A 25,151-nucleotide genomic window follows, 5' to 3' on the forward strand; every position below is an offset into this window, starting at 1 on the left:
GAGAATGCTCTTGTGTTTAACCACACAGCAGAGGTTAACTACAGGCATCTACTCTTTCACCACACAATAAAATCCATTCAAAAACACCTCTTTAAGCATCATCTTTCCTTTTGTTAACTGCCGCAAGTTTTCACGCCACTATATCTCCAGCCTATTGCTATTAGTGTCAATCTGACAAACTTTGAAGGCTTCACTGATAAAATATTGAGGAGATGTAAATTGAAGTGTTGTGAACCAATTCTGAATCCTGAGATTAAATGCAATGTGGAAAGTCCCGGCCAACTGATGAATTCAAATCAGAATGGGTAAAAAAAGGACAGCAGGCTTTTTCATTAATCATGGTGGCAGCTTAGTGTTAACTAAGGTTATGGAGCTGACATTCTGGCTGCGACAGGAACAATCATGCTCCACCTTCAGTTTGATTTTACCTTCCCCAAGTGAATGCAAACATGTTAGTGATGAGCAAAAACATTTGTTTTCACTTGTGGCAGCAGCAGCTCCACACCAATTGGCTTACTTACAGTACCCTAGAAAATTACTGTAAGTTTTGACTTTATTTATTGTGTCATCCAGGTTGCAGAGGTAATTGGGACAAGATCACCTGCTGGCCAAACGCTGAGGTTGGAGAGGTGGTCTCCATCCCTTGCCCCAAATATCTCTTTTACTTCTCCAGAGAGATTCCAACACGTAAGAATCATGTATACAACTATGACTGTATTGTATAACATTTTCAGTGTTTTTGGGATATTGCAGAACTGGAGAATATTTTTTAGGTATATCCCTTTAAATTTCATAATCGACATACAAAATATTAAGCACTATATAAGGAAGTTTACTTGTCAGGACAAATCTAAAATAACAAATCTAAAACCTCTCCAATGACCAACTTAAATTAAACGTAAAACTGTCTCAATTAAATTTAAATATTATTTTGGGGGTAGGCCACCGATTCAGGGTGTCCCCCGCCTCTGGCTCAGAGTCAGCTGGGATAGGCTCCAGCACCCCCCGCAATGAGGATAAAGCGGTTCAGAAAATGAGATGAGATGAGAGATTTTGGGGGTACAGTGGTACCTCAAGATACGAGCTTAATTTGTTCCAGGACTGAGCTCGTATGTCGATTTACTCGTAACTCAAATGAACGTTTCCCATAGAAATGAACTAAGAACAAATTAATTTGTTCCAACACTCTGAAAAAACACCAACAACAGGATATTGAATTGGAAAAACATTTTTATTTGTTCTAATTCGCCATCTATTAACAAAGTAACAAATAACTAGTGGTTTAGTTGTACTAAAATGTGTTTAATAGTACTAAAATTAGATGGATTTCGCGGAGGGGAGAGAGAGAGAGGGACAGAGAGAGAGGGAGGGGGAGAGAGAGAGACTTTGCTTGGCAACTCGCTCGTAACATAACATAAACAAATTTAAATGAACTTGGATTACGATGCAGACACTCAAAAATAAGATTAATCTAACTTTACACTAAACTTAATTCTAATTTTGTTTTGAATTTTTATACCTTTCTTCTCCTGGGTTGGCAATATTTGCCCCGCCTCCACCCCGACTTTCAGATGCAACCAATCAAGGGTTGTTTGCTTTTGTATTTCCTTCAAAATATTCCGAAAATGATGCACACAAATGCCCTCACAATAGGATTATGCACGGCCACTTGCCAACTTTCCCGGGAAGTAGTACTCCTCTCGTATTCGCACTGACTCACAGGAAAAAAACACTGCACAAATGCAACGCTCCGCCCTGTGCTCGTAGAGACATTACACAATGGAGTTGCGACCAGAAAGACATTGCCCATGATGTTCTTATGAGCAGCCTCTCGCGTCCGCTGTATGCTCGTATATCAAAATTAGTCTTGTATCTCAAGATAAATATTTGCTCGAAATTTTACTCGTATCTCAAATTGCTCATATGTCGGGCCACTTGTTTGTCGAGGTATTACTGTATTAATTTCTTCATGGCGGTCTGCTGAACAAGTGGTTAGCGCACTGGCCTTACAGTTTGGTCTTGGGGATAAGAATGTCCGGTCTGGTCTTAAATGCTGAGCTGCAGTCGATAAAAAGCATCCTGACATAGCTCCCTCTATTCTCAAGGTGACTCAGTGCAGCGTGGAGGGCGGTGGTTATTGCATCTTCAGTGGATCTGTTCGGCCGATATGCAAACTGATGTGGTTCGTGGATGAGGGGAAGACAGGATTTGATGTGTTTCAGTACCAATTTTTCAAAGCACTTAGTCATGATTGGTGTGAGAGCTACTGGGCGGTAGTCGCTCGTGACTGTTAGCGGGTGACTTCTTGGGTACTGGGATGATGGTGGCCAATTTCAGACAGGCTGGGACGGAGGGTTGTTTCAGTGAAAGGTTGAAAATGTCCGTGAAGACTGGAGCTAGTTGTTCAGCATTCCATCCTGTCCTGTGGCCTTCCGGGGGTTGACTGCACAGAGCACATGTCTCACATCGACTACCTCCACAATGAGTGGGGTAGGGCTTCTTCCCGAGTTTGGAATGGGATGTACTTGAGGTTTATGTGGTGTGACTGGGTGGTGGCCTTGGGACTCAAAGAAGGCAAAAAAGTTGTTTAGGTCCTCTGCGAGTGCCGCATCTGAGTCCGCTATAGTCGCAGCTCGGCCCTTGTAGTTCGTGAGGGTCCATATGCGCTGCCACATCGTTTGGGGGTCGTCGAGTTCCCCTTCTATCTCCCCCCTGTAGTCTGCTTTGGCAGCCTTAATGCCTCTGTTGGCAGCCTTAATGCCTCTCTGGCAGCCTTAATGCCTCTCTCCCTGGGCTTGCGTGGATTTTCTCCGGGTACTCTGGTTTCCTGCCACATCCCAAAAACAATCAGGGTAGGCTGGTTGGACACTAAATTGCACCAAGGTATGAGTCTGAGCGTGAATAATTGTCAGTTTCCTTGATCCCTGCGATTGGATGGCCACCAATTCAGGGTGTCACCCGCCCAAGTTAATTTAAATTAGTTTGTTCTGTTAAGAGTGCGTTGCCGTGGAATAGTCCGCCCCCCCTCGCCTGCCTCTATGTCCCACTCGCTGTACCCTCCGCGAAATCCGTCTAATTTTAGTTCTATTAAACACATTTTATTACTATTAAACCACTAGTTATGTGTTACTTTGTTAATAGATGGCGAATTAGAAGAAATAAAACATTTTTTCCAATATCCTGTTTGTGGTGTTTTTTCAGAGGGTTGGAACGAATTAATTTGTTTTTAGTTCATTTCAATGGGAAACGTTCGTTTGAGTTACGAGAAGATCGACATACGAGCTCAGTCCCGGAACGAATTAAGCTCGTATGTAGAGGTACCACTGTATGTCTGCCTTACAGTTCTGAGATCAGGTGTTCAATCCCTGAGAGATTCATTTGTACAGTTTGCATAATCTTTCTGTGTGTGGTTTCCTCCAAAATGGCCAAAATGGTAGGCTGGTAATTAAAAACCAGGAAAATTACTGTTTGGCAAGTGAAACTTTAGGATGAAAACTTACCTGCATTATGTCACATTTTAGTGGCATAATGGCCCCATTGAGGAGCAGTCTGTGACCTGATACGTACCTTTTTTAAACTTTTTTTTCTTTATTGTTGTTTTATATATATTTTCCAATGGGGCACCCAATGGTGCAGTGGTTCTTCTGAAAAACACATTTTAAATGAACGCTTGAGCCCTCATACAAAACTATATTTTAACATTAGGCATTGCGGAGGTCTCATCTAATCTTCCTCTGTTTATCCGGGGCCAGGTCACGGGCAACAACAGAGTTGTTTTCAGAAATTATAGTAGGAGTATTAAGTTTAAGAACAATTGGTACAACACAAATAACTGGATTTTCCGCTCTTTTTCAAAATTTTGCCTCACTCTGTCACCAACCCAATATGCTCTTTGTACCAATATAATTGAGATGGAGATAATCTTTCACATGTTTATAAAATCTTCCTGCAGGGGAGGTTATAAAAATCTAAACCATACTGCCTGATTAACTCGTTTGAGCTCGCCTCGTTGTCGTACGAAGTACTGACTTGGGGGCTGATGAAAGCATTCTTCTGGCAGTCCCTCAAACATGCTCAGTGGGTGCATGGACTAGAACAGCAATGGCTTATCGTCTCCTTTGTGTCTTGTCATGTTGTTTGAGTGAGCTAAACCTCCTTCTCAGGTATTTGAGAGTCCAATGTATTTTACTGCCAACAATTTTCCAAGAATTGGCTGTATTTTATAATGGCTGAGTGGGCTAGCAGGCAAACAAATGGAATGTCTTACATCTTGATTTATAGTGCTGTTCAGTGCAATATATATATATATATACAGTAATCCCTCGAATATCGCGGTTAATGTAGACCAGACATGGCCGCGATAAGCGAAAAACCGTGAAGTAGGATCACCCCATTATTACTACCACAATACATGTTTTCGCGCCTATACAGAAATGCAAGTACACAAGTACAATGATCAAAAGTGTATACAGATGCTCCCCTACTTACGAACATTCGAGTTATGAACAACGGTACATACGAACATGTCTGCAAATTGCGTTTATGTCGAAAAATGTTCGTAAGTTCGATTTTGTATTGCGCGCCTTTTTCCGAGTAGTGCTTCTTTCCGCCGCTAATACCGACGCCTGGCGCTGTGAGAGCTTATCTCACCCAGCATCCACCTTCCTCTGCCCAGTTCGTTGCAGTGCGGAAGTGTGTGAATGTATCTCCAGTGCGCAAAGAACCTTTTTCATTTTTATCACTAAATATCTCGTCCATCCATTATTCAATATGGTTGGTGAAAAGCGAAAGGCTTCTAGTGAGGGAGGTGCAAGGAAGAGGCAAGCCATTTCATTTGAAATGAGTGGCAATAATAACGAAGCTTGATGCGCGTGAGAAAGTGGTGAGCGTTGCACGGGAATACAACTTGAATCATTCGACCGTCAGTACCATTTATAAACAATGATCGAGCAGCAGGACCCAAATATTGAACGTTGCAAAAACTTTGCAAATCAATTGAATGATGCCATACAGTGCTACCGCATCATTTATGATGAAAAAAAGAAAACTGCAATCGTCATTAGATAGCTTCTTTCAGCCAGTTTCTAGTAAATCTCTCTCTCTCTCTCTAATGTATGTATACAGTACTGTATGTATTCTCTCCATTTTATTAAATGTTTTTTTCAGTACAAACCAATCCTACTTATATAGGCCTTAAACATAAATTATAATACAAAATATAGCACTGAGCAACTTACGAACAAATTCAACTTATGAACAATCGCTCGGAACCTAACTCGTTCGTAAGTAGGGGAGCGTCTGTATTTATTAAATATTAAAGCTATAAGCATATCAAAAGACTGTAATGTATCAATATCTAAATATAATATATAGACGCTCCCCTACTTACGAACATACGACTTACAAACAACGGTACATACGAACATGTCTGCAAATTGCGTTTATGTCGAAAAATGTTCGTAAGTTCGATTTTGTATTTCGCGCCTTTTTCCGAGTAGTGCTTCTTTCCGCCGCTAATACCGACGCCTGGCGCTGTGAGCGCTCAGCTCACCCAGCATCCACCTTCCTCTGCCCAGTTCGTTGCAGTGCGTAAGTTGCGTAAGTGCGTGACGTATCTCCAGTGCGCGACGTATCTCCAGTGCGCAAAGAACCTTTTTCATTTTTATCATGAAATATCTCGTGCAGCCATTATTCAATATGGTTGGTGAAAAGTGAAAGGCTTCTAGTGAGGGAGGTGCAAGGAAGAGGCAAGCCATTTAATTTGAAACGAGTGGCAATAATAACGAAGCTTGATGCGGGTGAAAGTAGTGAGCGTTGCACGGGCATACAACTTGAATCGTTCGACCGTCAGTACCATTTATAAACAGAAAGATCGAGCAGCAGGACCCAAATATTGAACGTTGCACAAAGTTTGCAAATCAATTGAATGATGCCATACAGTGCTACCGCATCATTTATGATGAAATAAGGAAGAAAACTGTGCAATCGTCGTTAGATCGCTTCTTTCGGCCAGTTTCTAATACATAAATCTCTATCTCTCTCTCTCTATACAGTACTGTACATATTCTCTCCATTTTATTAAATATTTTTTTTAGTACAAACCAATGCGTGTTACTTATACAAGCCTTAAACATACAAATGCACTTATATAAACCTTCAATATACTTATATAGGCCTTAAACATAAATTATAATACAAAATATAGCTCTGAATCAACTTACAAACAAATTCAACTTATGAATAATCGCTCGGAACCTAACTCGTTCGTAAGTAGGGGAGCGTCTGTATTTATATATATATATATATATATATATATATATATATATATATATATATATATATATATATATATATACAGTGTGGCAAATAAGTATTTAGTCAACCACCAATTGTGGAGGTTATCCTACTTGAAAAGATTAGAGAGGCCTGTAATTGTCAACATTGGTAAACCTCAACCATGAGAGACAGAATGTGACAAAAACACAGAAAATCACATTGTTAGATTTTTATAGAATTTATTTGCAAATCAAGGTGGAAAATAAGCATTTGGTCAATACCAAAAGTTAATCTCAATACTTTGTTATGTACCCTTTGTTTGCAATAACGGAGGCCAAACGTTTTCTATAACTCTTCACAATCTTTTCACACACTGTTGCTGGTATTTTGGCCCATTCCTCCATGCAGATCTTCTCTAGAGCAGTGATGTTTTGGGGCTTTCGTTGGGCAACACAGACATTCAACTCCCCCCACAGATTTTCTATGGGGTTGAGATCTGGAGACTGGCTAGGCCACTCCAGGACCTTGAAATTCTTCTTACAAAGCCACTGCTTTGTTGTCCTGGCTGTGTGTTTGGGATCATTGTCATGCTCAAAGACCCACCCACATCTCATCTTAAATGTTCTTGCTGATGGAAGGAGATTTTCACTCAAAATCTCTCGATACATGGCCCCATTCATTCTTTCCTTTACACAGATCAGTCGTCCTGGTCCCTTTGCAGAAAAACAGCCCCAAAGCACGATGTTTCCACTCCCATGCTTCACAGTGGGTATGGTGTTCTTCGGATGCAATTCAGTATTCTTTCTCCTCCAAACACGAGAACCTGTGTTTCTACCAAAAAGTTCTATTTTGGTTTCATCTGACCATAACACATTCTCCCACTCCTCTCCTGGATCATCCAAATGCTCTCTAGCGAACCGCAGACGGGCCTGGATGTGTACTGGCTTCAGCAGGGGGACACGTCTGGCAGTACAGGATTTGAGTCCCTGGCGGCGCATTGTGTTACTGATAGTAGCCCTTGTTACTGTAGTCCCAGCTCTCTTTGGGTCATTCACTAGGTCTCCCCGTGTGGTTCTGGGATTTTTGCTCACCGTTCTTGTTATCATTTTGACGCCATGGGGTGAGATTATCACTGTTCTTGTATGTCTTCCATTTTCTAATACCGACTATTCGGCGCATCGTATTTTTAGCCGCAGTGTCAGTAACGAGTGCTATTTCTGTATTTTAAGCACACAAAGCACGCACCGTTTTTTTAGACGCATATATATTATATATTATATATGGATGAACATCGAAACCCAATACCGCTGGCTACCGGAAGCAGCCTATTTCCGGGTTCCGGTGCGCAGTGGCTGCTGGGAAATATAGTTCTTGCACGCTACACCCACACGCTAAAAACACGTTTTTAAAAAGGCAACGGAAGCAAAACTGAGTTTGGTTGTACTTTATTTAGACATTTTACAACTTACTCACGTCATCATCACCCACAAATCCATCAAAGTCCTCATTTTCTGTGTCCGAATTAAACAATTGCCCAAATGAGTCTTCCAAAACGCTGGGTCCAGCGTTTGTAGTTCTCCGGGACAAGCCTCCGGGAATGACGGCAAGCTCCGAGTTAATTATTATATATATATATATATATATATATATATATATATATATATATATATATATATATATATATAGTTCACAGTCTAGCTTTGAATGCTCTGTTGACGGCAACATTTCTTTTGTAAATATAGCCGAAATGACGGCGAGCACCGAATTAGTGTGCTCGCGCGACGTCATACTAGGTGTATTGAAGAACTGGGTGTATTAAGAACTCGATATCCCAGCAGTCACTGCGCAGTACTTTATCTACGGGAAATAGTAGAGTCTGGGGCTGCTTGGCGTAGTTGTATATATATATATATATGTATATATATATATATGTATATATATATATGTATATATATATATATATATATGTATATATATATATATATATATATATATATATATATATATATATATATATATATATATATAGTTCACAGTCTAGCTTTGAATGCTCTGTTGACGCCAACATTTCTTTTGTAAATATAGCCGAAATGACGGCAAGCACCAAATTAGTGTGCTCGCGCGACGTCATACTGGGTGTATTAAAGAACTGGGTGTATTAAGAACTCGATATCCCAGCAGTCACTGCGCAGTACTTTATCTACGGGAAATAGTAGAGTCGGGGGCTGCTTGCCGTAGTTGTCCTATCGACTGATTTATTTGATTTTATCGTGATAACAATTTTAGTATTGGCCCATATATAAAGTGCACTGGATTACAAGGTGCCCTGTCTATTTTGGAGAAAATTTTAGACTTTTATGTGCGCCTTATAGTCGTGAAAATACGGTACTTGTTCCCACAGTTGTTTTCTTTACACCAAGCGTTTTACCTATTGCAGATTCAGTCTTCCCAGCCTGGTGCAGGTCTACAATTTTGTCTCAGGTGTCCTTCGACAGTTCTTTGGGCTTGGCCATAGTAGAGTTTGGAGTGTGAGACACTGAGGTTGTGGACAGCTGTCTTTTATACCGATAATGATGCTATTAATACAGGTAACGAGTGGAGACCTCGTTAGACCTCGTTAGAAGTTAGACCTCTTTGACAGCCAGAAATCTTGCTTGCTTGTAGGTGACCAAATACTTATTTTCCACTCTAATTTGGAAATAAATTCTTAAAAACTCAAACAATGTGATTTTCTGTTTTTTTTCTCTCCACGTTCTGTCTCTCATGGTTGAGGTTTACCCATGTTGACAATTACAGGCCTCTAATCTTTTCATGTAAGAGAACTTGCACAATTGGTGGTTGACTAAACACTTATTTGCCCTACTGGATACTATATGATTGCGATTGTTGATTGCAATCAGTTGGTTGACCTCTTTTTGCTCTACTGCCATCTACAGAACAACTTAAGAAATTCTATAGATCAAAATGTTGATTGGTGAGTCTTTAAAACAGAGAACAAACTGCAAAACACAAGTACAGTAAAGCCTTGAGATATGAGCTTAATGCGTTCTGGGATCGAGCTCGTATGTCAATTTACTCATATCTCAAGTTCATTTCCCCCCCTAGAAATGAACTAAATACAAATTAATCCGTTCCCACCCTGAAAACTGCAAAAACAGGGTATTACAATGGAAAAAACACTTTTTATTTGTTCTTATTCGCCACCTACTCATAAAGTAACAAATAGCTATCTAGACGTTATGATCTTCAATGCTAAAATGTGACATTATTCAGTACAGACAGACGGTAGCGTAGTGCGAGAGAGAAAGAGAGAGAGAGAGAGATAGAGGGAGAAAGGACAGGAGAGAGACTTGGCGGCAACGCGCTTGTAACAACATAAACTTTACATTTAACTTAAATTGACTTAGATTAATATATGCTCACACTTAAAAATAAATTTTAATCTTACGTTACACTAAATTTAAACCTTCATGTGTGATAACCGAGGCAAAGATGTTAATGTATTCCACCGCGGCTTTCCACCCGGAACTTCCTGGCTTCTCCATGCCTCAGAACCGAGTGTTTGTTTTTTAAAAATTATCGAACCAGCCACGACTCTTTTTCAGATTCTTGCTTTGCTTTCAAGTCTATGTAGATTCCGCTGGCTTTTTCGCAGATAATCGACTCGGTCATGCTCTCTCTATTAAAAAATGCAACCTGCACGGCCCGGTGATCGTAGATGTCTTTACGCGAGGGAGATGCGGCGAGAAAGACAGTGCTATGCTGTTCTCATAAGCAGCCTCTCGCATACTCGACCACCCGGACGGTCGCATCTTTAACAATCTCGTATGCTCGTATCTCAAATTTGTCTCGTATTTCAAGGCCAAAAAATTCTCGCAATTTTCCTCATATCTCAAATTTTTTGTATGTTGGGACACTCATATGTCAAGGTATTACTGCATTGTCATCTGTTGAAAATACAGGCACACCTTTCCGATTCTCTCGACACCGAGTATCCGTCGATAAAAATTCATCCTAGTACCCCAAAATAACCTAGTTAGTAGGTAAGGTACTGAGTAAGCAATGAGTTGTCTTAAGGTAGTCATAAAGAGAAAAACACACTGGAAGGAAACAAAGTGGGAGCAGTGTTGAATGAGTCGTTTCTTGACCTCTTACATTGTACTATCAAAGTGACTACGAGAAATTTAAAAAAAAACATTAGTAATTGCTTTGATGAATTTAGTCATCTTTTTCTCATCTCATTTTCTGTACCACTTTATCCTCATTAGGGTCGCGGGGGGTGCTGGAGCCAATCCCAGCTGTCTCCAAAGGCCGCAGTGGGTCCTGGTCTTAGTTCTAACCGATCCAACACAGGCAATTTATCCAATGAGGTTTCTGCTGAAATTAGAAGCACCTGAATGCAATCCACTGATTGCACTTCTTAGGTACCAGATTGGTAAAAAGGTCTCCTCTTGATGGGTTGAAACCAAAACCTGTGCCCACTGAGGCCCTTCATGGAATAGTTTGCCCACTCCTGACGTAGGGTATGCATGGGAATGGCCTATAATGTGTGAACACTTAAGCATTTTAACTTATCACTGTAATATATTGATAAGGATAGTTGCCTCGGGTTATGGAAGAGTGTTAAACCACGCCACCTGGAGCCGTGGGGTGGCACAGCGTAACCCGGACGTAGTAGTGTTGTGTGTCCGGTTTGTGAGTGTGTGTGTTGTTGGACAGTTGGCAATAAAGAGCTACACGTGTTTTACCCTGGGCTCCGCCGTCTATTACTGTTATGGATATATTAACAGTTATATAACCTGCAAAGTTATTACAGTGGCGACGAGGATGGGATCCCTTTCCAGGCGGTAGGGATTAAAAGTTTCGGACGAAGAGATTAAGGCGTTACAAGGAGGTAACGTGACTTTGCAGACTAGCATTAGCACGAGTGCTAAGCTAACGGCGGCGCTGCATCATGGCCAGATTCCTGGGAAATCTCGGCGAATACGAGGCACTTAAAGAAGATTTTGAATCTTATTTGGAACGTTTGGAGCAATGGATGATCATCAACGAAGTGGAGGAAGGTAAAAAAACCAACGTGTTCCTGTCTATAATTGGTGCAGAGGCTTACGGATTGTTAAAACACCTTTGCATACCAGAGAAGCCTAGTAGCCTCTCATATGAGTTGCTAAGTGGAAGATTAGCATCTCATTACAACCCGAAACCGCTGGTGATCGCGGAGCGATTCAAGTTTCAAAAGAGGAATCAGAGAGAGAACGAGTCTGTGTCGGATTATATCGTGGCGTTGAAGCAGCTATCCAGCCACTGCGAATTTGGTCTCCAGTTGGATGAAGCAATGAGAGACAGATTTGTTTGTGGATTGAGAGTGGAAGCTATTCAGAGAAGATTACTCACGGAGCAAGATCTAACATTTAAAAAAACATGTGAACTGTCGTTGTCCATGGAGATAACATCAAAGAGTACGTTGGAGTTCGCTAGCAAAATGGAAGAACCTGCCATATTAAATAAGATTGACCAGGAAAAGACAAGCAAAAGTGCATGGAAATACCAACCAGCCACCAGCGATTGGAAAAGTAAAACCACAAGTGGAAAATTCAGACCACAGAGAAGAGAAAATCACCAACCCTGTTACAGATGTGGACTAAGCAACCACGCCGCTCATGAATGCAGGTATAAAGGAGAGACATGTTACAAGTGTTCAAAAGTAGGACACATAGCAAGGATGTGTAAAACTAAAAATTTGCAAGGACACACGCAGTATGTAAAAGGAAATAAAAATGAGACAACAGGAAATGCGGATGATGAACTGTGGGAGTCATATCGCTTGAATGCCGTGTATCCCACAAATGCTGTCGGGAATTGGAGGAAGGAAATGACAGTACAGGTCATATTAGAAGGAACTCCTCTCGAGATGCAACTGGACACAGGAGCAGCTGTAACACTGGTTTCAGAAATTGTGTATAAGAAGCATCTCTCTCATCTGCCTTTGGAAGTAAGTAAAGTGCAGCTGTCAACTTTTTCCGGAGAGAACATTCCTTTGAGGGGACAAGTGACGGCCAAGGTAAAATATGGGACCCAGAGTGGGAAGCTACCATTAGTGATCGTAAAAGGTGACAGACCAGCCCTACTTGGCCGTAACTGGCTCCAAAACTCCAAACTGGACTGGGCACGCATCTTCTCAGTTATACCAGCAAGGGGCGGTAACGATGCAGATGAGGAGTATGGTGACTCAAAGCCCAAGAAAGTGCGTGCAGTACCCCGTGAGCAAAAGCACAAGCGCTCCAAGGATTCACAGGATGAAAGTGAGGACTCCGAGGAAAAACTCCCCAAAACCAAAAATGATTCAGCAGATGACTTTGGTAGTGATGACCAAGACAACGACTTTGGAGAGGAAGATGAAGACGGAGGAAGTGACTACAGTATAGAGTACAGAACGTCAGCAGAAAATGCCAACGCACATGCGTTATCTAAACTGCCCGGGAAGGGGAAGGATAACACCGCGGAGGAAAACAGCATCTTCTATTTCTCAGTAGTAGATGAGCTTCCCGTGCAAGCTACAGAGATTGCACAGAGCACTCTCAAGGACCCAGTCCTATGCAAAGTACTGGAGCTGACTCGGTCTGGATGGCCAAGTCAAAACAAGGACGAGAGACTGAAACCATACTTTTTCAGGAAAAATGAACTGTCGGTGGAACAAGGCTGCATATTGTGGGGAATTCGAGTTATCATTCCACCAGCACACCGAGAGCGACTACTGCATGATCTTCACCTAGGACACCCGGGAGGGTGCAGGATGAAGGCCTTGGCCAGGAGCTATTTGTGGTGGCCGCAGTTGGACAGTGACATAGAACATACAGTACAACAATGTGACGCCTGTCAGAGTGTGAGGAAACTACCTGCAACCGCACCTCTACACGTCTGGAAATGGCCGACTAGAGTTTGGCAGAGAATACATATTGACTTTGCAGAGAAAGACCAACACCACTTTTTAGTACTAGTGGACAGTCATTCAAAATGGCTGGAGGTCATCGCCATGGCAACAACCACAGCAGCCAAAATGATTGAGGTGTTGCGGAACATTTTTTCTTCCTACGGGCTTCCTGAGGAGATTGTTTCTGACAACGGACCTCAATTCACTTCGCAGGAGTACAAGACATTCCTGCTGAGCAACGGAATAAAACAAACTTTGGTACCAGCTTACCATCCCGCTTCCAATGGAGCGGCAGAGCGAGCAGTTCAGACAGTGAAAGCATCACTGCTGAAACAAGTACTCGAGGAGAAGAAACAAAAGGTCACAATAACTATGCAGCACAGGCTAGCTAACTTCCTGATAGCATACAGGAGTACACCGCACACTGTTACAGGATGTGCACCAGCGGAACTGTTTTTAAAACGTAAAATCAGGACCAGGTTCAGCTTACTGAAACCAGATCTCGCTCGAGTGGTGGAAGCAAAACAAGAGAAGCAGAAACACTATCATGATAGAACCACCTCCAAGCTGAGACATCTGTCTGAGGGTGACTCAGTTCTGATCCGGAATTTCCGTGGAGGGAAGGAGAGGTGGACAAAAGGAACAGTGGAAAAGAGACTCGGACCAGTCACCTACCTGGTGTGGAATGGTGTGAGCCGACGCTCGATCCACATTGATCATCTGCTGTACAACCAACCGTCCAGATCAGAGACATTGGAGCTTCCGGATGAGCAGCTGGACATCACAAACAAGTACCCTGTGGTGGTTCACGCAGATGTGGGGAGGAAAGGCACACCTGGAGCAGTAGGTGGTAGCCCGTACTCACCTGAAGAGACACGTGTAACATCTTCGCCAGGCTCAGTGGCCTGTGACAAGACAGTTACACCTGACAACCGAGCAGTCAGTTCCCCAGAGGTGTGTGGGCGCAGGTACCCAGTGAGAGATAGAGCACCTCCGAAGCGACTGAATTTGTGATCGGTCAGTTGTGAGGAACGTCGTTCCTAAAATAAAAGAGTTCCTGTTCATACAAAAATGTGAAAAGAGTTCCTGAGATTGAAATGTCAAAGACTGGAATATTGAGTCTAATGGTTGTGTTAGCAGTAATAATTTAGTTACAAGTTGAGAAGTAAAATTATAAAAAGTTAATGAGGCAAAGATAATTGTTGGAGTTGAGTGCTAAGTCTAAATAGGAACTTCATAGTTAAAGGGGGAGGAGTGTAATATATTGATAAGGATAGTTGCCTCGGGTTATGGAAGAGTGTTAAACCACGCCACCTGGAGCCGTGGGGTGGCACAGCGTAACCCGGACGTAGTAGTGTTGTGTGTCCGGTTTGTGAGTGTGTGTGTTGTTGGACAGTTGGCAATAAAGAGCTACACGTGTTTTACCCTGGGCTCCGCCATCTATTACTGTTATGGATATATTAACAGTTATATAACCTGCAAAGTTATTACAATCACCATAGAAATAGTTCATTTCATATTATGTCATATATTTTCATTACCACTGCTGTTATATTGGGCTGTCAGTCTCTTGAACCGAGCAGGGAAATTGGGATAGCAGAAGCCATTTAAATATTGAGCATGGTTCAAGAAGGACCAAATACTTGTGTTGTTTGTTTGTGTTCAGCACTCCATTAGTTCTCTATAAGCCAATGTCTCGTAACTACATATTGCCTTCACGGGACTAATAAAGGATTAATTTTTCTATTCTGAGCTCTGGGCAACTGAACTTGCGTAGGTTTGCTTTCCTGTCTGAAGAGCACAGGTATATTTTGATCTATGAAATATTTTTTTTGCTGTACCTCACCTAGCTCATCCCCTTAGCCTTTAATGAAAGGCTGACGCTTCTCAGTCAAATGTATACATGAACGTCACCCTATTGCCTTATTTTTGGGATTTCTAATGAATGTCCCTTATACGACAGCAAGCAAACTCATCCCGCCAAAATAGTTTCTCTCAGTAACGACTGACTTCCTGGGGTACGTTTCAAGTCATAATTACAAGACGGATGGAGACACATGTATGTGGGAATTGTCCTGGTATTTTTGAGCTAGCGGGACTGCTGATCCCTTTCAGCAATGCTTCCCATTTCCTTTTGTCATTTGGAAGCATTCCAGTGAGAATGCATTTCTCTGACAAATAATGAAGTGTCTGCAAATGAAAGTTAAGGTTTGCCTTGTAACTCCTAAAACTGTAGCCAAGGCAGAAATTTTAAATACTCTCCTGTCTTCATTAGGTAACCTCTCGAAGACTTGCACTGAAGATGGCTGGGCTCCGATAAGCACTGACTCCTACATCATTGATTGTGGCTACAATCCCAACAGCACCATGGACGATGATGATACGGTGAGTATAGCAGCGTGGCTTGATGTTGCTCCACATTTTCAGGAACTACTAAGTAAATGTGTCTTCTTGCAGGAAGACTTCTTTGACGCTGTCAAAGTAGGTTACACTATTGGTCACAGCGTGTCCCTGGTTTCTCTCACCATGGCTATCAGTATATTGTGCCTTTTCCGGTAAGCAGTGTTGCGGGTCGTCACAAACCAAACCTTATATTACACATTGCATATTCCTATCAGAAAAAAAGTATTGCCTTGATTTACTTTATCATCACCTTATTTCATTTACAGTGGTACCTCGAGATACGAGCTTAATTCGTTCCGGGACTGAGCTCGTATGTCGATTTTCTCGTAACTCAAACAAACGTTTCCCATAAAAATGAACTAAAAACAAATTAATTCGTTCCAAGCGTCTGAAAAAACACCAAAAACAAGATATTGGATTAGAAAAACCTTTTTATTCTTTTCTAATTCGCCATCTATTAACAAAGTAACAAATAACTAGTGGTTTAATACTACTAAAATGTGTTTAATATTATTAAAATTAGACGGATTTCGCGGAGGGGAGAGGGACGGACAGAGAGAGAGGGGGGGGTACTTTTTGCACCGCAACGCGCGCGTAACAACATTAAACAAATTTAAATGAACTTGGATTACGATGCAGACGGTCAAAAATAAGTTTAATCTAACCTTACACTAAACTTAATTCTAATTTTGTTTTACATTTTATACCTTTCTCCTTCTGGTTTGGCTCTATTTGCCCCGCCTCCACCCTGACTTTCAGATGCAACCTATCAAGGGTTGTTTGCTTTTGTATTCCCTTCAAAATATTGCGAAAATTATGCACACAAATACCCTCACATTAGGATAACACACGACCACTTGCCAACGAGAAGTAGTATATACGCCATTCGCACTAACGGGAAAAAAAACAAAATAAATGCAACGCTCCGCCCAGTGCTCGTAGAGACATTACACGAGGGAGTTGCGACCAGAGAGACGTTACACGAGGGAGTTGCGGGAAGCGAGACAGTGCCCATGATGTTCTTATAAGCAGCCTCTCGCGTCCGCTGTCTGCTCCTATATCAAAATTTGTCTCGTATCTCAAGATCAATATTTGCTCAAAATTTTACTCGTATCTCAAGATCAATATTTGCTCAAAATTTTGCTCGTATCTCAAATTGCTCGTATGTCGAGGTACCACTGTAACAAATATGGGGTGGCCACCCAATGGTGTAGTGGTTCACTTGCCTGACTTAGGTGTGGACAAGCGTGGGGTTTATTTCCCTCTCGGTGGCAGTATGATTGTTGGTGTTATCTGTCTCTGCAACTGACTGGAGACCAGTCTTGGGTGTAGTCTGCGTTTCGCCCGAAAGTTAGCTGAAACGATCCTGACCAGGATAAGAAGTCTTGAAAATGAATGAATATCTGAGGTAGGGGGTTGCAAAGCACAAACTACACTTTTCAGTTGTTCACTGTTAATGTACTCCACCGTAAAACGTTCTCCATCTGTACTTCAGCAGTTTCACGATAAAAATGCTGAATAGCATATCTGACGGCCGTGTGATTTGACTTTCCATTTGTACGTAATTGGTAAATCAATAAAATTTTGATCTATTCATTCATTTTCCGAACTGCTTTATCCTCACACGGGTTACGGGGGGTGCTGGAGCCTATCCCAGCTGAATGCACCCTGAATTGTTGGCCAGCCAATCGTAGGGCACGAGGAAACAGACAACCATTCACGCTCACACTCATACCTAGGGGCAATTTAGATTGTCCAACCAGCCTACCACACATGTCTTTGGATTGTGGGAGGAAACCGGAGTACCCAGAGAAAAATCACACAGGCCCAGGGAGAACATGCAAACTCTGCACAGGTGGATCGACCTGGATTCAAACCCAAGCCCCCAGAACTGTGAGGCCAACGCGCTAATCACTAATACAATGTTAATAAAAGCCACACGTGATGGTGTTCTGTAGATGTCTGGTCGATTATAACAAATTGCACCCATTGCTAGACTGTACATCCCCATTTCCTTGGGGCCTGCGATTGGCTCGCCACCAATTCAGGGCGTCCCCCGCCTGATTCCCATATTTAACTGGGATAGGCTCCAGTACACCACGCGACCCTTATGAGGATAAGCGATACGGAAAATGGATGAATGAATGCTTGACAGTGGCCAATGGTGTGGTGGTTCACTCGCCTGACATCAGCGTTGGATTGATTCCTGCTCGGTGGCGGTGTGATTGTGAGTGTGAATGGTTGCCTGTCTTTATGTGTGCCCTGCAATTGTTCTGTGGGACTTGCTTTCTCCTTTGACCCGTTTTCAATTGTATTTCGATTCATCGCACAACAAGTCTCAACTTGCCTTTTGTTACGTCACCGGTTTCATTTATGCAGAGGGAAACTACTGCTAATACTTGTACTGATTACAATACTCAATACTAATTTTTATTGCACATATATAATACTTATGGATCTCTGCGTAACTTATTTCACATCTTCCTGAAGTTTTACTGTTTTTCACATCATGTGACCAATTTTCATCTCAATGTTTGTCAAACGAAGAAGCTGAAAGCAGCTGTAAACCACTTAGCCACTTGAGTGTTGTTCAGAGCATCTTTCCTTTTGACCTTCTGTATACAAACAGAGACCATAAGTGTACATAGAGAAATGACCTAAGAACGAATCATTAGCGTAAAGGGCCAGGAGCAGTGTTGTGCCGTCAGGGCCTTCAAGGCCTTCTCTGCTGGCCTAAGAAATATCTGAATCACAGACTGATGTTAATTATATTTTGTCCATGAATACTTATTAAATAATTCCAAATTGTCTGTTAGCTTCCTTTCATTGCTTTTCCCCCTGGTTGCACTGCTTCCAGATGTGTTTTCATATTGAAGCATTTAACCAATCACATTTCAGCCATTATTTGTTGCCAGGGTCAAAAATCTGCCTCAAGGCCTTCACAATCAGTTGTGCAGGCTCTGCTGCATTAAACAAGCGTCGATAAGACTGTTGCTTTAACCAATCAGAATTCGATTTGGTGACACCAAGGCCTTCTCGTGAGCTGCACAAGCAAATATATTGTTGTCTTGATTAAATAGCGGTTTTGTCAACCCGCAATGGCTGAAGGAGGAGAAGAAATTGATTTTTTTGCAGATTTACTGTCAAAACCATTTTCAAGACGGATTTTTCAAGAAAAAAAAGCTGGACATCATTAAGAAAAGTCGGACAACTCCAAAGCAAGCAAGCCTGTCACAACCGGGAACGAACATTTTCAGCACTAAATCGAATAAAAACATTTGCCAGAAATACGACAGGATAGGCTCGACTTTCAGCATTAGCTTTGATGGCGATAAAAAGAAGGAGGAAAGAAAGGAGGATGGATATTGTGTACAGGTAAAAATGATTTTTAGTGAGTGAGTAAAATATGGCTATATTCCTAAATAATATTTCAATTGTATGAGGTTATTATTAATGTTTTTTATGTGTCGCAGCTGTAGTTGCAATAGAGGTTTTATAGCCATAAAATAGTTTTTGAGGGTTGGATTGATTCAGACATAGCTGAAGGCATCGCTAGAAAATTCACGGACTGCCGCTGGCCAGGAGTGTGTCGTGACCACTAAGAAACACATCATTGTTCTCAGCCATATGTGTGGTTGTGTTTGGTCTGTACGTATGTGAGTGTAGTATGTAAAAGGTTAAACAGCAAGGCTTCTGTTTACTTCTCAATGTCCCAAAATGCCAATGATTTGGATGTTGGAGGACATGCACAGGATGTGAGCAGCAGTCTTTGTTAATATTGGTCAGCTGAATATTGTGTTGTGATGGTTTGCACCCGTCTGCTTGGAGCACACACCCATTGGTTTACTCTTCATCACATGTGTCAAAGTGGCGGCCCGCGGGCCAAATTTGGCCCACCGCATCATTTTGTGTGGCCCAAGAAAGTAAATGATGAGTGCCAACTTTCTGTTTTATGATCAAATTCAAATGAAGATTATAGATGTATAGGGAATATTTCCTGTGTTTCCTCATTTTAAATCAATAAATGCAGATGATTTGTGCAAATTTGAATGTCCAAAAATGATCTATCGATCAGCACGATTGAAAATGCTGTCAATTTATTAATCAAATAATTTTGGCAGCCTAGTTGGAAGACATATCGGCCCTCCGGATGAAATTGAAACTACGTGGCGCGCAACAAAATATGAGTTTGATACCCCTGGTCTACATCAAAGGTGCGCAACTCTGGTCCTCAGGGGCCCCTGTCCAGTCTGTTTTCCATATCACCCTCCTCTACCACACCTGAATCAAATGATCAACTCATCAGCAAGCTGTCCAGAAGCTTTATAATGATCCTGATTATTTGATCCAGGTGTGTTGGTGGCGGGAGACATGGAAAACACACTGGATAGGGGCCTTCAAGAGCCGGGGGTTGGGCACCCCTTCCTGACTTGGTATTCTTTCTGTATAGTTTTTATATTTTTCTCTTTGGGAAACATATAGAAAAAATGAAGGATGTATGGGCCATGTTGAATTTCATTTTTTTTAAATAGGTCGTAATTTTATTTAATGTCACCTCCATTGCTCGTCTCATTTATTTCATTAGCTAAAATTGCCTCTTAACTGAACTACATACAGTACATGTATTCTTTCCTGTGAATATAATATTTGTTTATAGCCTGTTCATTATCCTTACAAAACTGGCGGCAGTGCTGGAGCCTGCACAAAGTATTATTATTATTTAACAGATTTTCTGAAAGAATTGAAAAATTTGGGATGATCCCAGATCTGGAGCATCAAAAATTGCAGCAAGTAATGCATTGAGGAAAGATAAATGCTACACTTGTATAGTGCTGTTTCACCTTCAAATGCACTCAAATTGCTTTGACACCGTAATCTCATTCGGGTGATGCAGCATCAGGAGCTATATTGGCTTCAGGAGATGCTCAAGGAGAATTTGACAAGGTCAAAAGTGCGTGGAATCAAGCCCACAATCTCTGGGTTGGGGAACCACCACGTTACCATTTATCCACAACACCCAGGAAGTGCAACAGTTAGTGATTCAAGGTCGTCAAATAACCGTGACGATGATACACAGACATTTCTGACCATTGGAAACTTTTTGGTGCTGGTGATTTGGTTTCAACCTCTATCGGTTCTTTTCCTTTAGAAAATCTTTTAAACCACTGGCAGAAAACCTGCTTTGCTCATCAAATCACCCCCACAGGCCTCCTATATCTTTCCAAAACCTTCTCTTTTCTTCCCTTTAACAAAAAATATGATGGCGTAATATGGCTCTGTTTCCCTGCATTTTCCACAGATGGATCAGAGTACTTAAAGTTAGTTAGTTAGATACTGTGTAGGATATACTCTGCATTTACTCACCATGAAGCACTTTGAACACATCATATGTAATGCATTTTCTAACATTTTCTCATTGCTTATTGAACATACTTTACCTTAGAAACTCCCAGTTCAATGTTTTTTTTACCCACTTCATTGCCATTTTTTTTTACTTTTACTCAAGTGCGACTTAGCCTCTCAAAACGGAAACTAATTTAGGGCAAAGTTTGACGCTAGATTTAGGATTAGATATTGTCGGAACGCCACAACATTTATGTTTGTTACTTGTATTCATGTTTATTTCTTGGTGTATCACAGGAAGCTGCACTGTACAAGGAACTACATCCACATACATCTCTTTGTCTCATTCATTCTGAAAGCGATTGCTGTCTTTATCAAGGACGTCATTCTGTATGATGTTGGAGAGACGGAGAGTTGCCATTCCTCTGTAAGTACTGTATCAAAACATGACTTAGTCTGACAAATGCATCCTGTTTCCTTATTTTTGTGTATCCGAGAGCAAGAAACCTCAATAGTTTCTCTCAGTAATAGAAGACTGAGTTCTTTGAATTACTTATTCCCTGACATTGAAGTGGTGTCCAAGTTTACTTTACATGACAGTGGGTGTAACAATGTTTGTTTCTCGCCACTCCTAAATGTGTTCCCCATTCATCTGTCTAGCAGGATGTTGTGAAAGTTCCTATTTGCTGAACATTAAACCTGAACCTTTGTCAATAAATCACATTCCGCTCTGGTAGGGACTTTATTATAACTTAATCTCACTGCTTATAACATTAAAAGAAACTACACAGCGCCCAAATGAAAAATTGAAGCTACTAACTTTTGAACCGTTTAATTTAGGAAGACAAGCATTCTATGTTTAGAAGACAGGTCATGTTACCATTAACACAAGTGTGCGTTCCATGTCTTCTTTCAGTACAACCCATTTCTTTCTTATCTAAGTAGATTGGATTTGCGGGCTGTAAATCACTTTTGCTGTCAGAGTTTATATATTTCCTTCTTTAGGCACACATTTTCCCACTTCAAGCACAGCTGGTTCACGTCTCTCCCATTTGATAACATTCAAACTCATACAAACTCCATATATATATATATATATATATATATATATATATATATATATATATCGTATTTTCACGACTATTCGGCACATCGTATTTTTAGCCGTAGTGTCAATAACGAGTGCTATTTCTGTATTTTACACACTCAAAGGACGCACCGTTCTTTTAGACGCAGCCAGGCATGGCATATATATATTATTTATGGATGAATTTCGAACCGTAATAGCGCTGGCTACGGAAGCGGCCCCAGACGCTATTTCCGGTGCGCAGTGACTGCTGGGATATATACCCTTTTGTCAATACACCCAGGTTGACGGCTGTGATAACTTTGCACTAATAGTATCAATATACTACAACGGCGAACACACTAATTTGGTGCTACATGCACCGAATGCACGCTAAACCCGGACGCTAAAAACACGTTTTTAAAAAGGCCACGGAAGCAAAACTGAGTTCGGTTGTACTTTATTTAGCCATTTTACAATGTACTCACGTCATCATCATCCACAAAACCATCAAAGTCCTCATTTTCTGTGTCCGAATTAAACAATTGCCCAAATGAGTCTTCCAAAACGCGGGGTCCCCTCTCCACTGCTCCCATGCTGCTCGCAACTTTTCTTTGAAAGCCCGGTTAATGCCGATGTCCAGCGGTTGTAGTTCTCAAGCCTCAGGGAATGACGGCAAGCTCCGAGTTAATATATATAATATATATATATAGTTCGCAGTCTAGCTTTGAATGCTCTGTTGATGCCAACATCTAGCGGCAGGATTTCTTTTGTAAATACAGCCGAAATGACGGCGAGCACCAAATTAGTGTGCTCGCCGTCATACTGGGTGTATTGAAGAACTGTATAAAGAACTCTACATCCCAGCAGTCACTGCGCAGTACTTTATCTACGGGAAAATAGTAGAGTTGGGGGCTGCTTGCCGTAGTTGTCCTATCGACTGATTTATTTTATTTTATCGTGATAACAATTTTAGTATTGGTCCATATATAAAGCGCACTGGATTATAAGGCGCCCTATCTATTTTAGAGAAAATTTAAGACTTTTATGTGCGCTTTATAGTCGTGAAAATACGGTATGTATATATATATATATATATATATATATATATATATATATATATATATATATATATATATATATATATATATATATATATATATATATATATATATATATATATATATATATATATATATATATATATATATATATCGTCCTCCCGTGACTTTGCGAAGCCACAGCGATGACACGTCATGTTCCCGTTGCTGAGCAAAGCCACAGCGAGCCGAGGACAGTGCGGGCGCGTCGTCTCCCTGTTGCTGAGCGACGGCATGGCTGAAAAGCGGAGATCTAGCAAGTTGCTCGTAACATAACATTAACTTCAAATTTAACTAAAATGAACTTAGATTACTATACACACACTTAAAATAAGTTTTAATCTTACGTTCCACTATATTTAAACCTTCTTGTGCGATAACCAAAGATGTTAATGTATTCCATCGAGGTTTTCGAGTCGGAACTTGCTGCTTCTCCATGCCTCGGAACCCTGTGTATCCCAGTTAGTTTAAAAAAATTATCAAACCAGCCCTGACTCTCTTTGAAGGGTTCAGCTGGTGTCTTTTTCAAATGCTTGGTTTGATTTCAAGTCCATGTAGATTCCGCTGGCTCTTTAGATTATCGACTCGGTTACGCTATCTCCAGTAAAAAATGCAACCTGTACAACCTCATAGATATCTTTATGTGAGTGAGATGCGGCGAGAAAGACAGCGATGCTGTTCTCATAAGCAGCCTTTCGCATACTCGGCCACCCGGATGGCCGCATCTGTATCATATCGTAGCGTATCAGTATTGAATCTCAAATTTGTCTTGTATCTCTAGGCAAAAATTTGCTCTGCATTTTCCTCGTATCTCAAATTTCTCATATGTTGGGACTGTATTAAGTTCATTTTGTCTTCTTGTGGCCTTGTCTGGTCCATATTATCAATCAATCAAAATCCTTTATTGTCATTATACAACAGCTGCGATATTTGAGGGATTACTGAACTCGCCTCACTAAGCATGGGATCGAAACATGTCAGGTAACAAAACAATATATAAAACACCATTGTCTGTTGTAAACGAATCAGTCAAAACACCCATTTTTTTTTCCTCAATTTTGCACTGATTAATGCAAATAATGCAACCTTTACGGCCGGTGCTCGTAGATTTCTTTACGCGAGGGAGATGCAGCGAGAAAGAAAGCGCGATGCTGTTCTCATAATAAGCCCCTCGTATACTCGACCTCCTGGACGGCCACATCGGGAACCATCTCGTATGCTCATATCTCATATCTCCTATCTCAAGGCAAAAATTTGCTCAGAAATTTCTTTGTATGTCAATTTATTTACTGTATACTTATAATGCTGTCACCAATACGAGCTGCTGTTCACTGACTGCACAAAACTCTGGGTGGTTTTCAGGTCAGATGTAAGGCAGTGATGGTATTCTTTCAATATGGTATCATGGCCAGTTACTTCTGGTTGTTGGTTGAAGGCCTGTATCTCCATGCTCTCCTTGCTGTCTCCTTCTTCTCGGAGAGGAAGTACTTCTGGTGGTACATCCTGATTGGCTGGGGTATGTGAACAAAGATATCTCACATTTTGTTCAAGGGAACTGATTTCCAGGACATGCGCAAAGTAATGCTTAAGGCAGGGGTGGCCAACTCCGGTCCTCGAGAGCCCCTATTCGGTTTGTTTTCCATATCTCCCTCCACCAACACACCTGAATCAAATATTCTGGATCGGTATTAAGCTTCTGGACAGCTTGCTGATAAGTTGATCTTTTGATTCAGGTGTGGTAGAGGAGGAACATATGGAAAACAGACGGATAGGGGCTATCGAGGAATGGAGTTAGCCGCCCCTGGCTTCAGGAGATAAAACAGCCGTTGTCATATATCATTACTTGGTGTAGACGCTGAGAGATAGTGATGTGACTTAATTTACATATGGATCAGTAATGGTTATTTCGGTTTGTGGCGGCCAGCTGCCTTGTTGTTTAAAACGATCCATCTAAGCAATTTATGTTCCTGTAGCAGACATAACAATCATACCATATGAGCCTGAATGCTGGATCTCTGAACAGGAGAATGAT

The 25,151-nt window shown here is 41.3% G+C and overlaps 1 protein-coding gene across 2 annotated transcripts in view; it reads left to right on the forward strand.

Annotated features, from left to right (window-relative positions):
- Positions 1-25,151, forward strand: part of LOC144085889 (vasoactive intestinal polypeptide receptor-like) — a 54,573-nt gene that overhangs the window by 19,635 nt on the left and 9,787 nt on the right. The window contains exons 3-7 of one of the 2 annotated variants that reach the window (XM_077615564.1): positions 574-687; positions 15,483-15,592; positions 15,665-15,762; positions 21,251-21,380; positions 24,482-24,635. In XM_077615564.1, the coding sequence (XP_077471690.1) occupies positions 574-687; positions 15,483-15,592; positions 15,665-15,762; positions 21,251-21,380; positions 24,482-24,635 (606 nt within the window). The remainder of the gene's footprint in view (positions 1-573; positions 688-15,482; positions 15,593-15,664; positions 15,763-21,250; positions 21,381-24,481; positions 24,636-25,151) is intronic. The other variant, XM_077615565.1, reaches the window with a different exon arrangement.

This window comes from Stigmatopora argus, chromosome 12 (genome assembly GCF_051989625.1).
Source record: "Stigmatopora argus isolate UIUO_Sarg chromosome 12, RoL_Sarg_1.0, whole genome shotgun sequence".
NCBI lineage: Eukaryota > Metazoa > Chordata > Actinopteri > Syngnathiformes > Syngnathidae > Stigmatopora > Stigmatopora argus.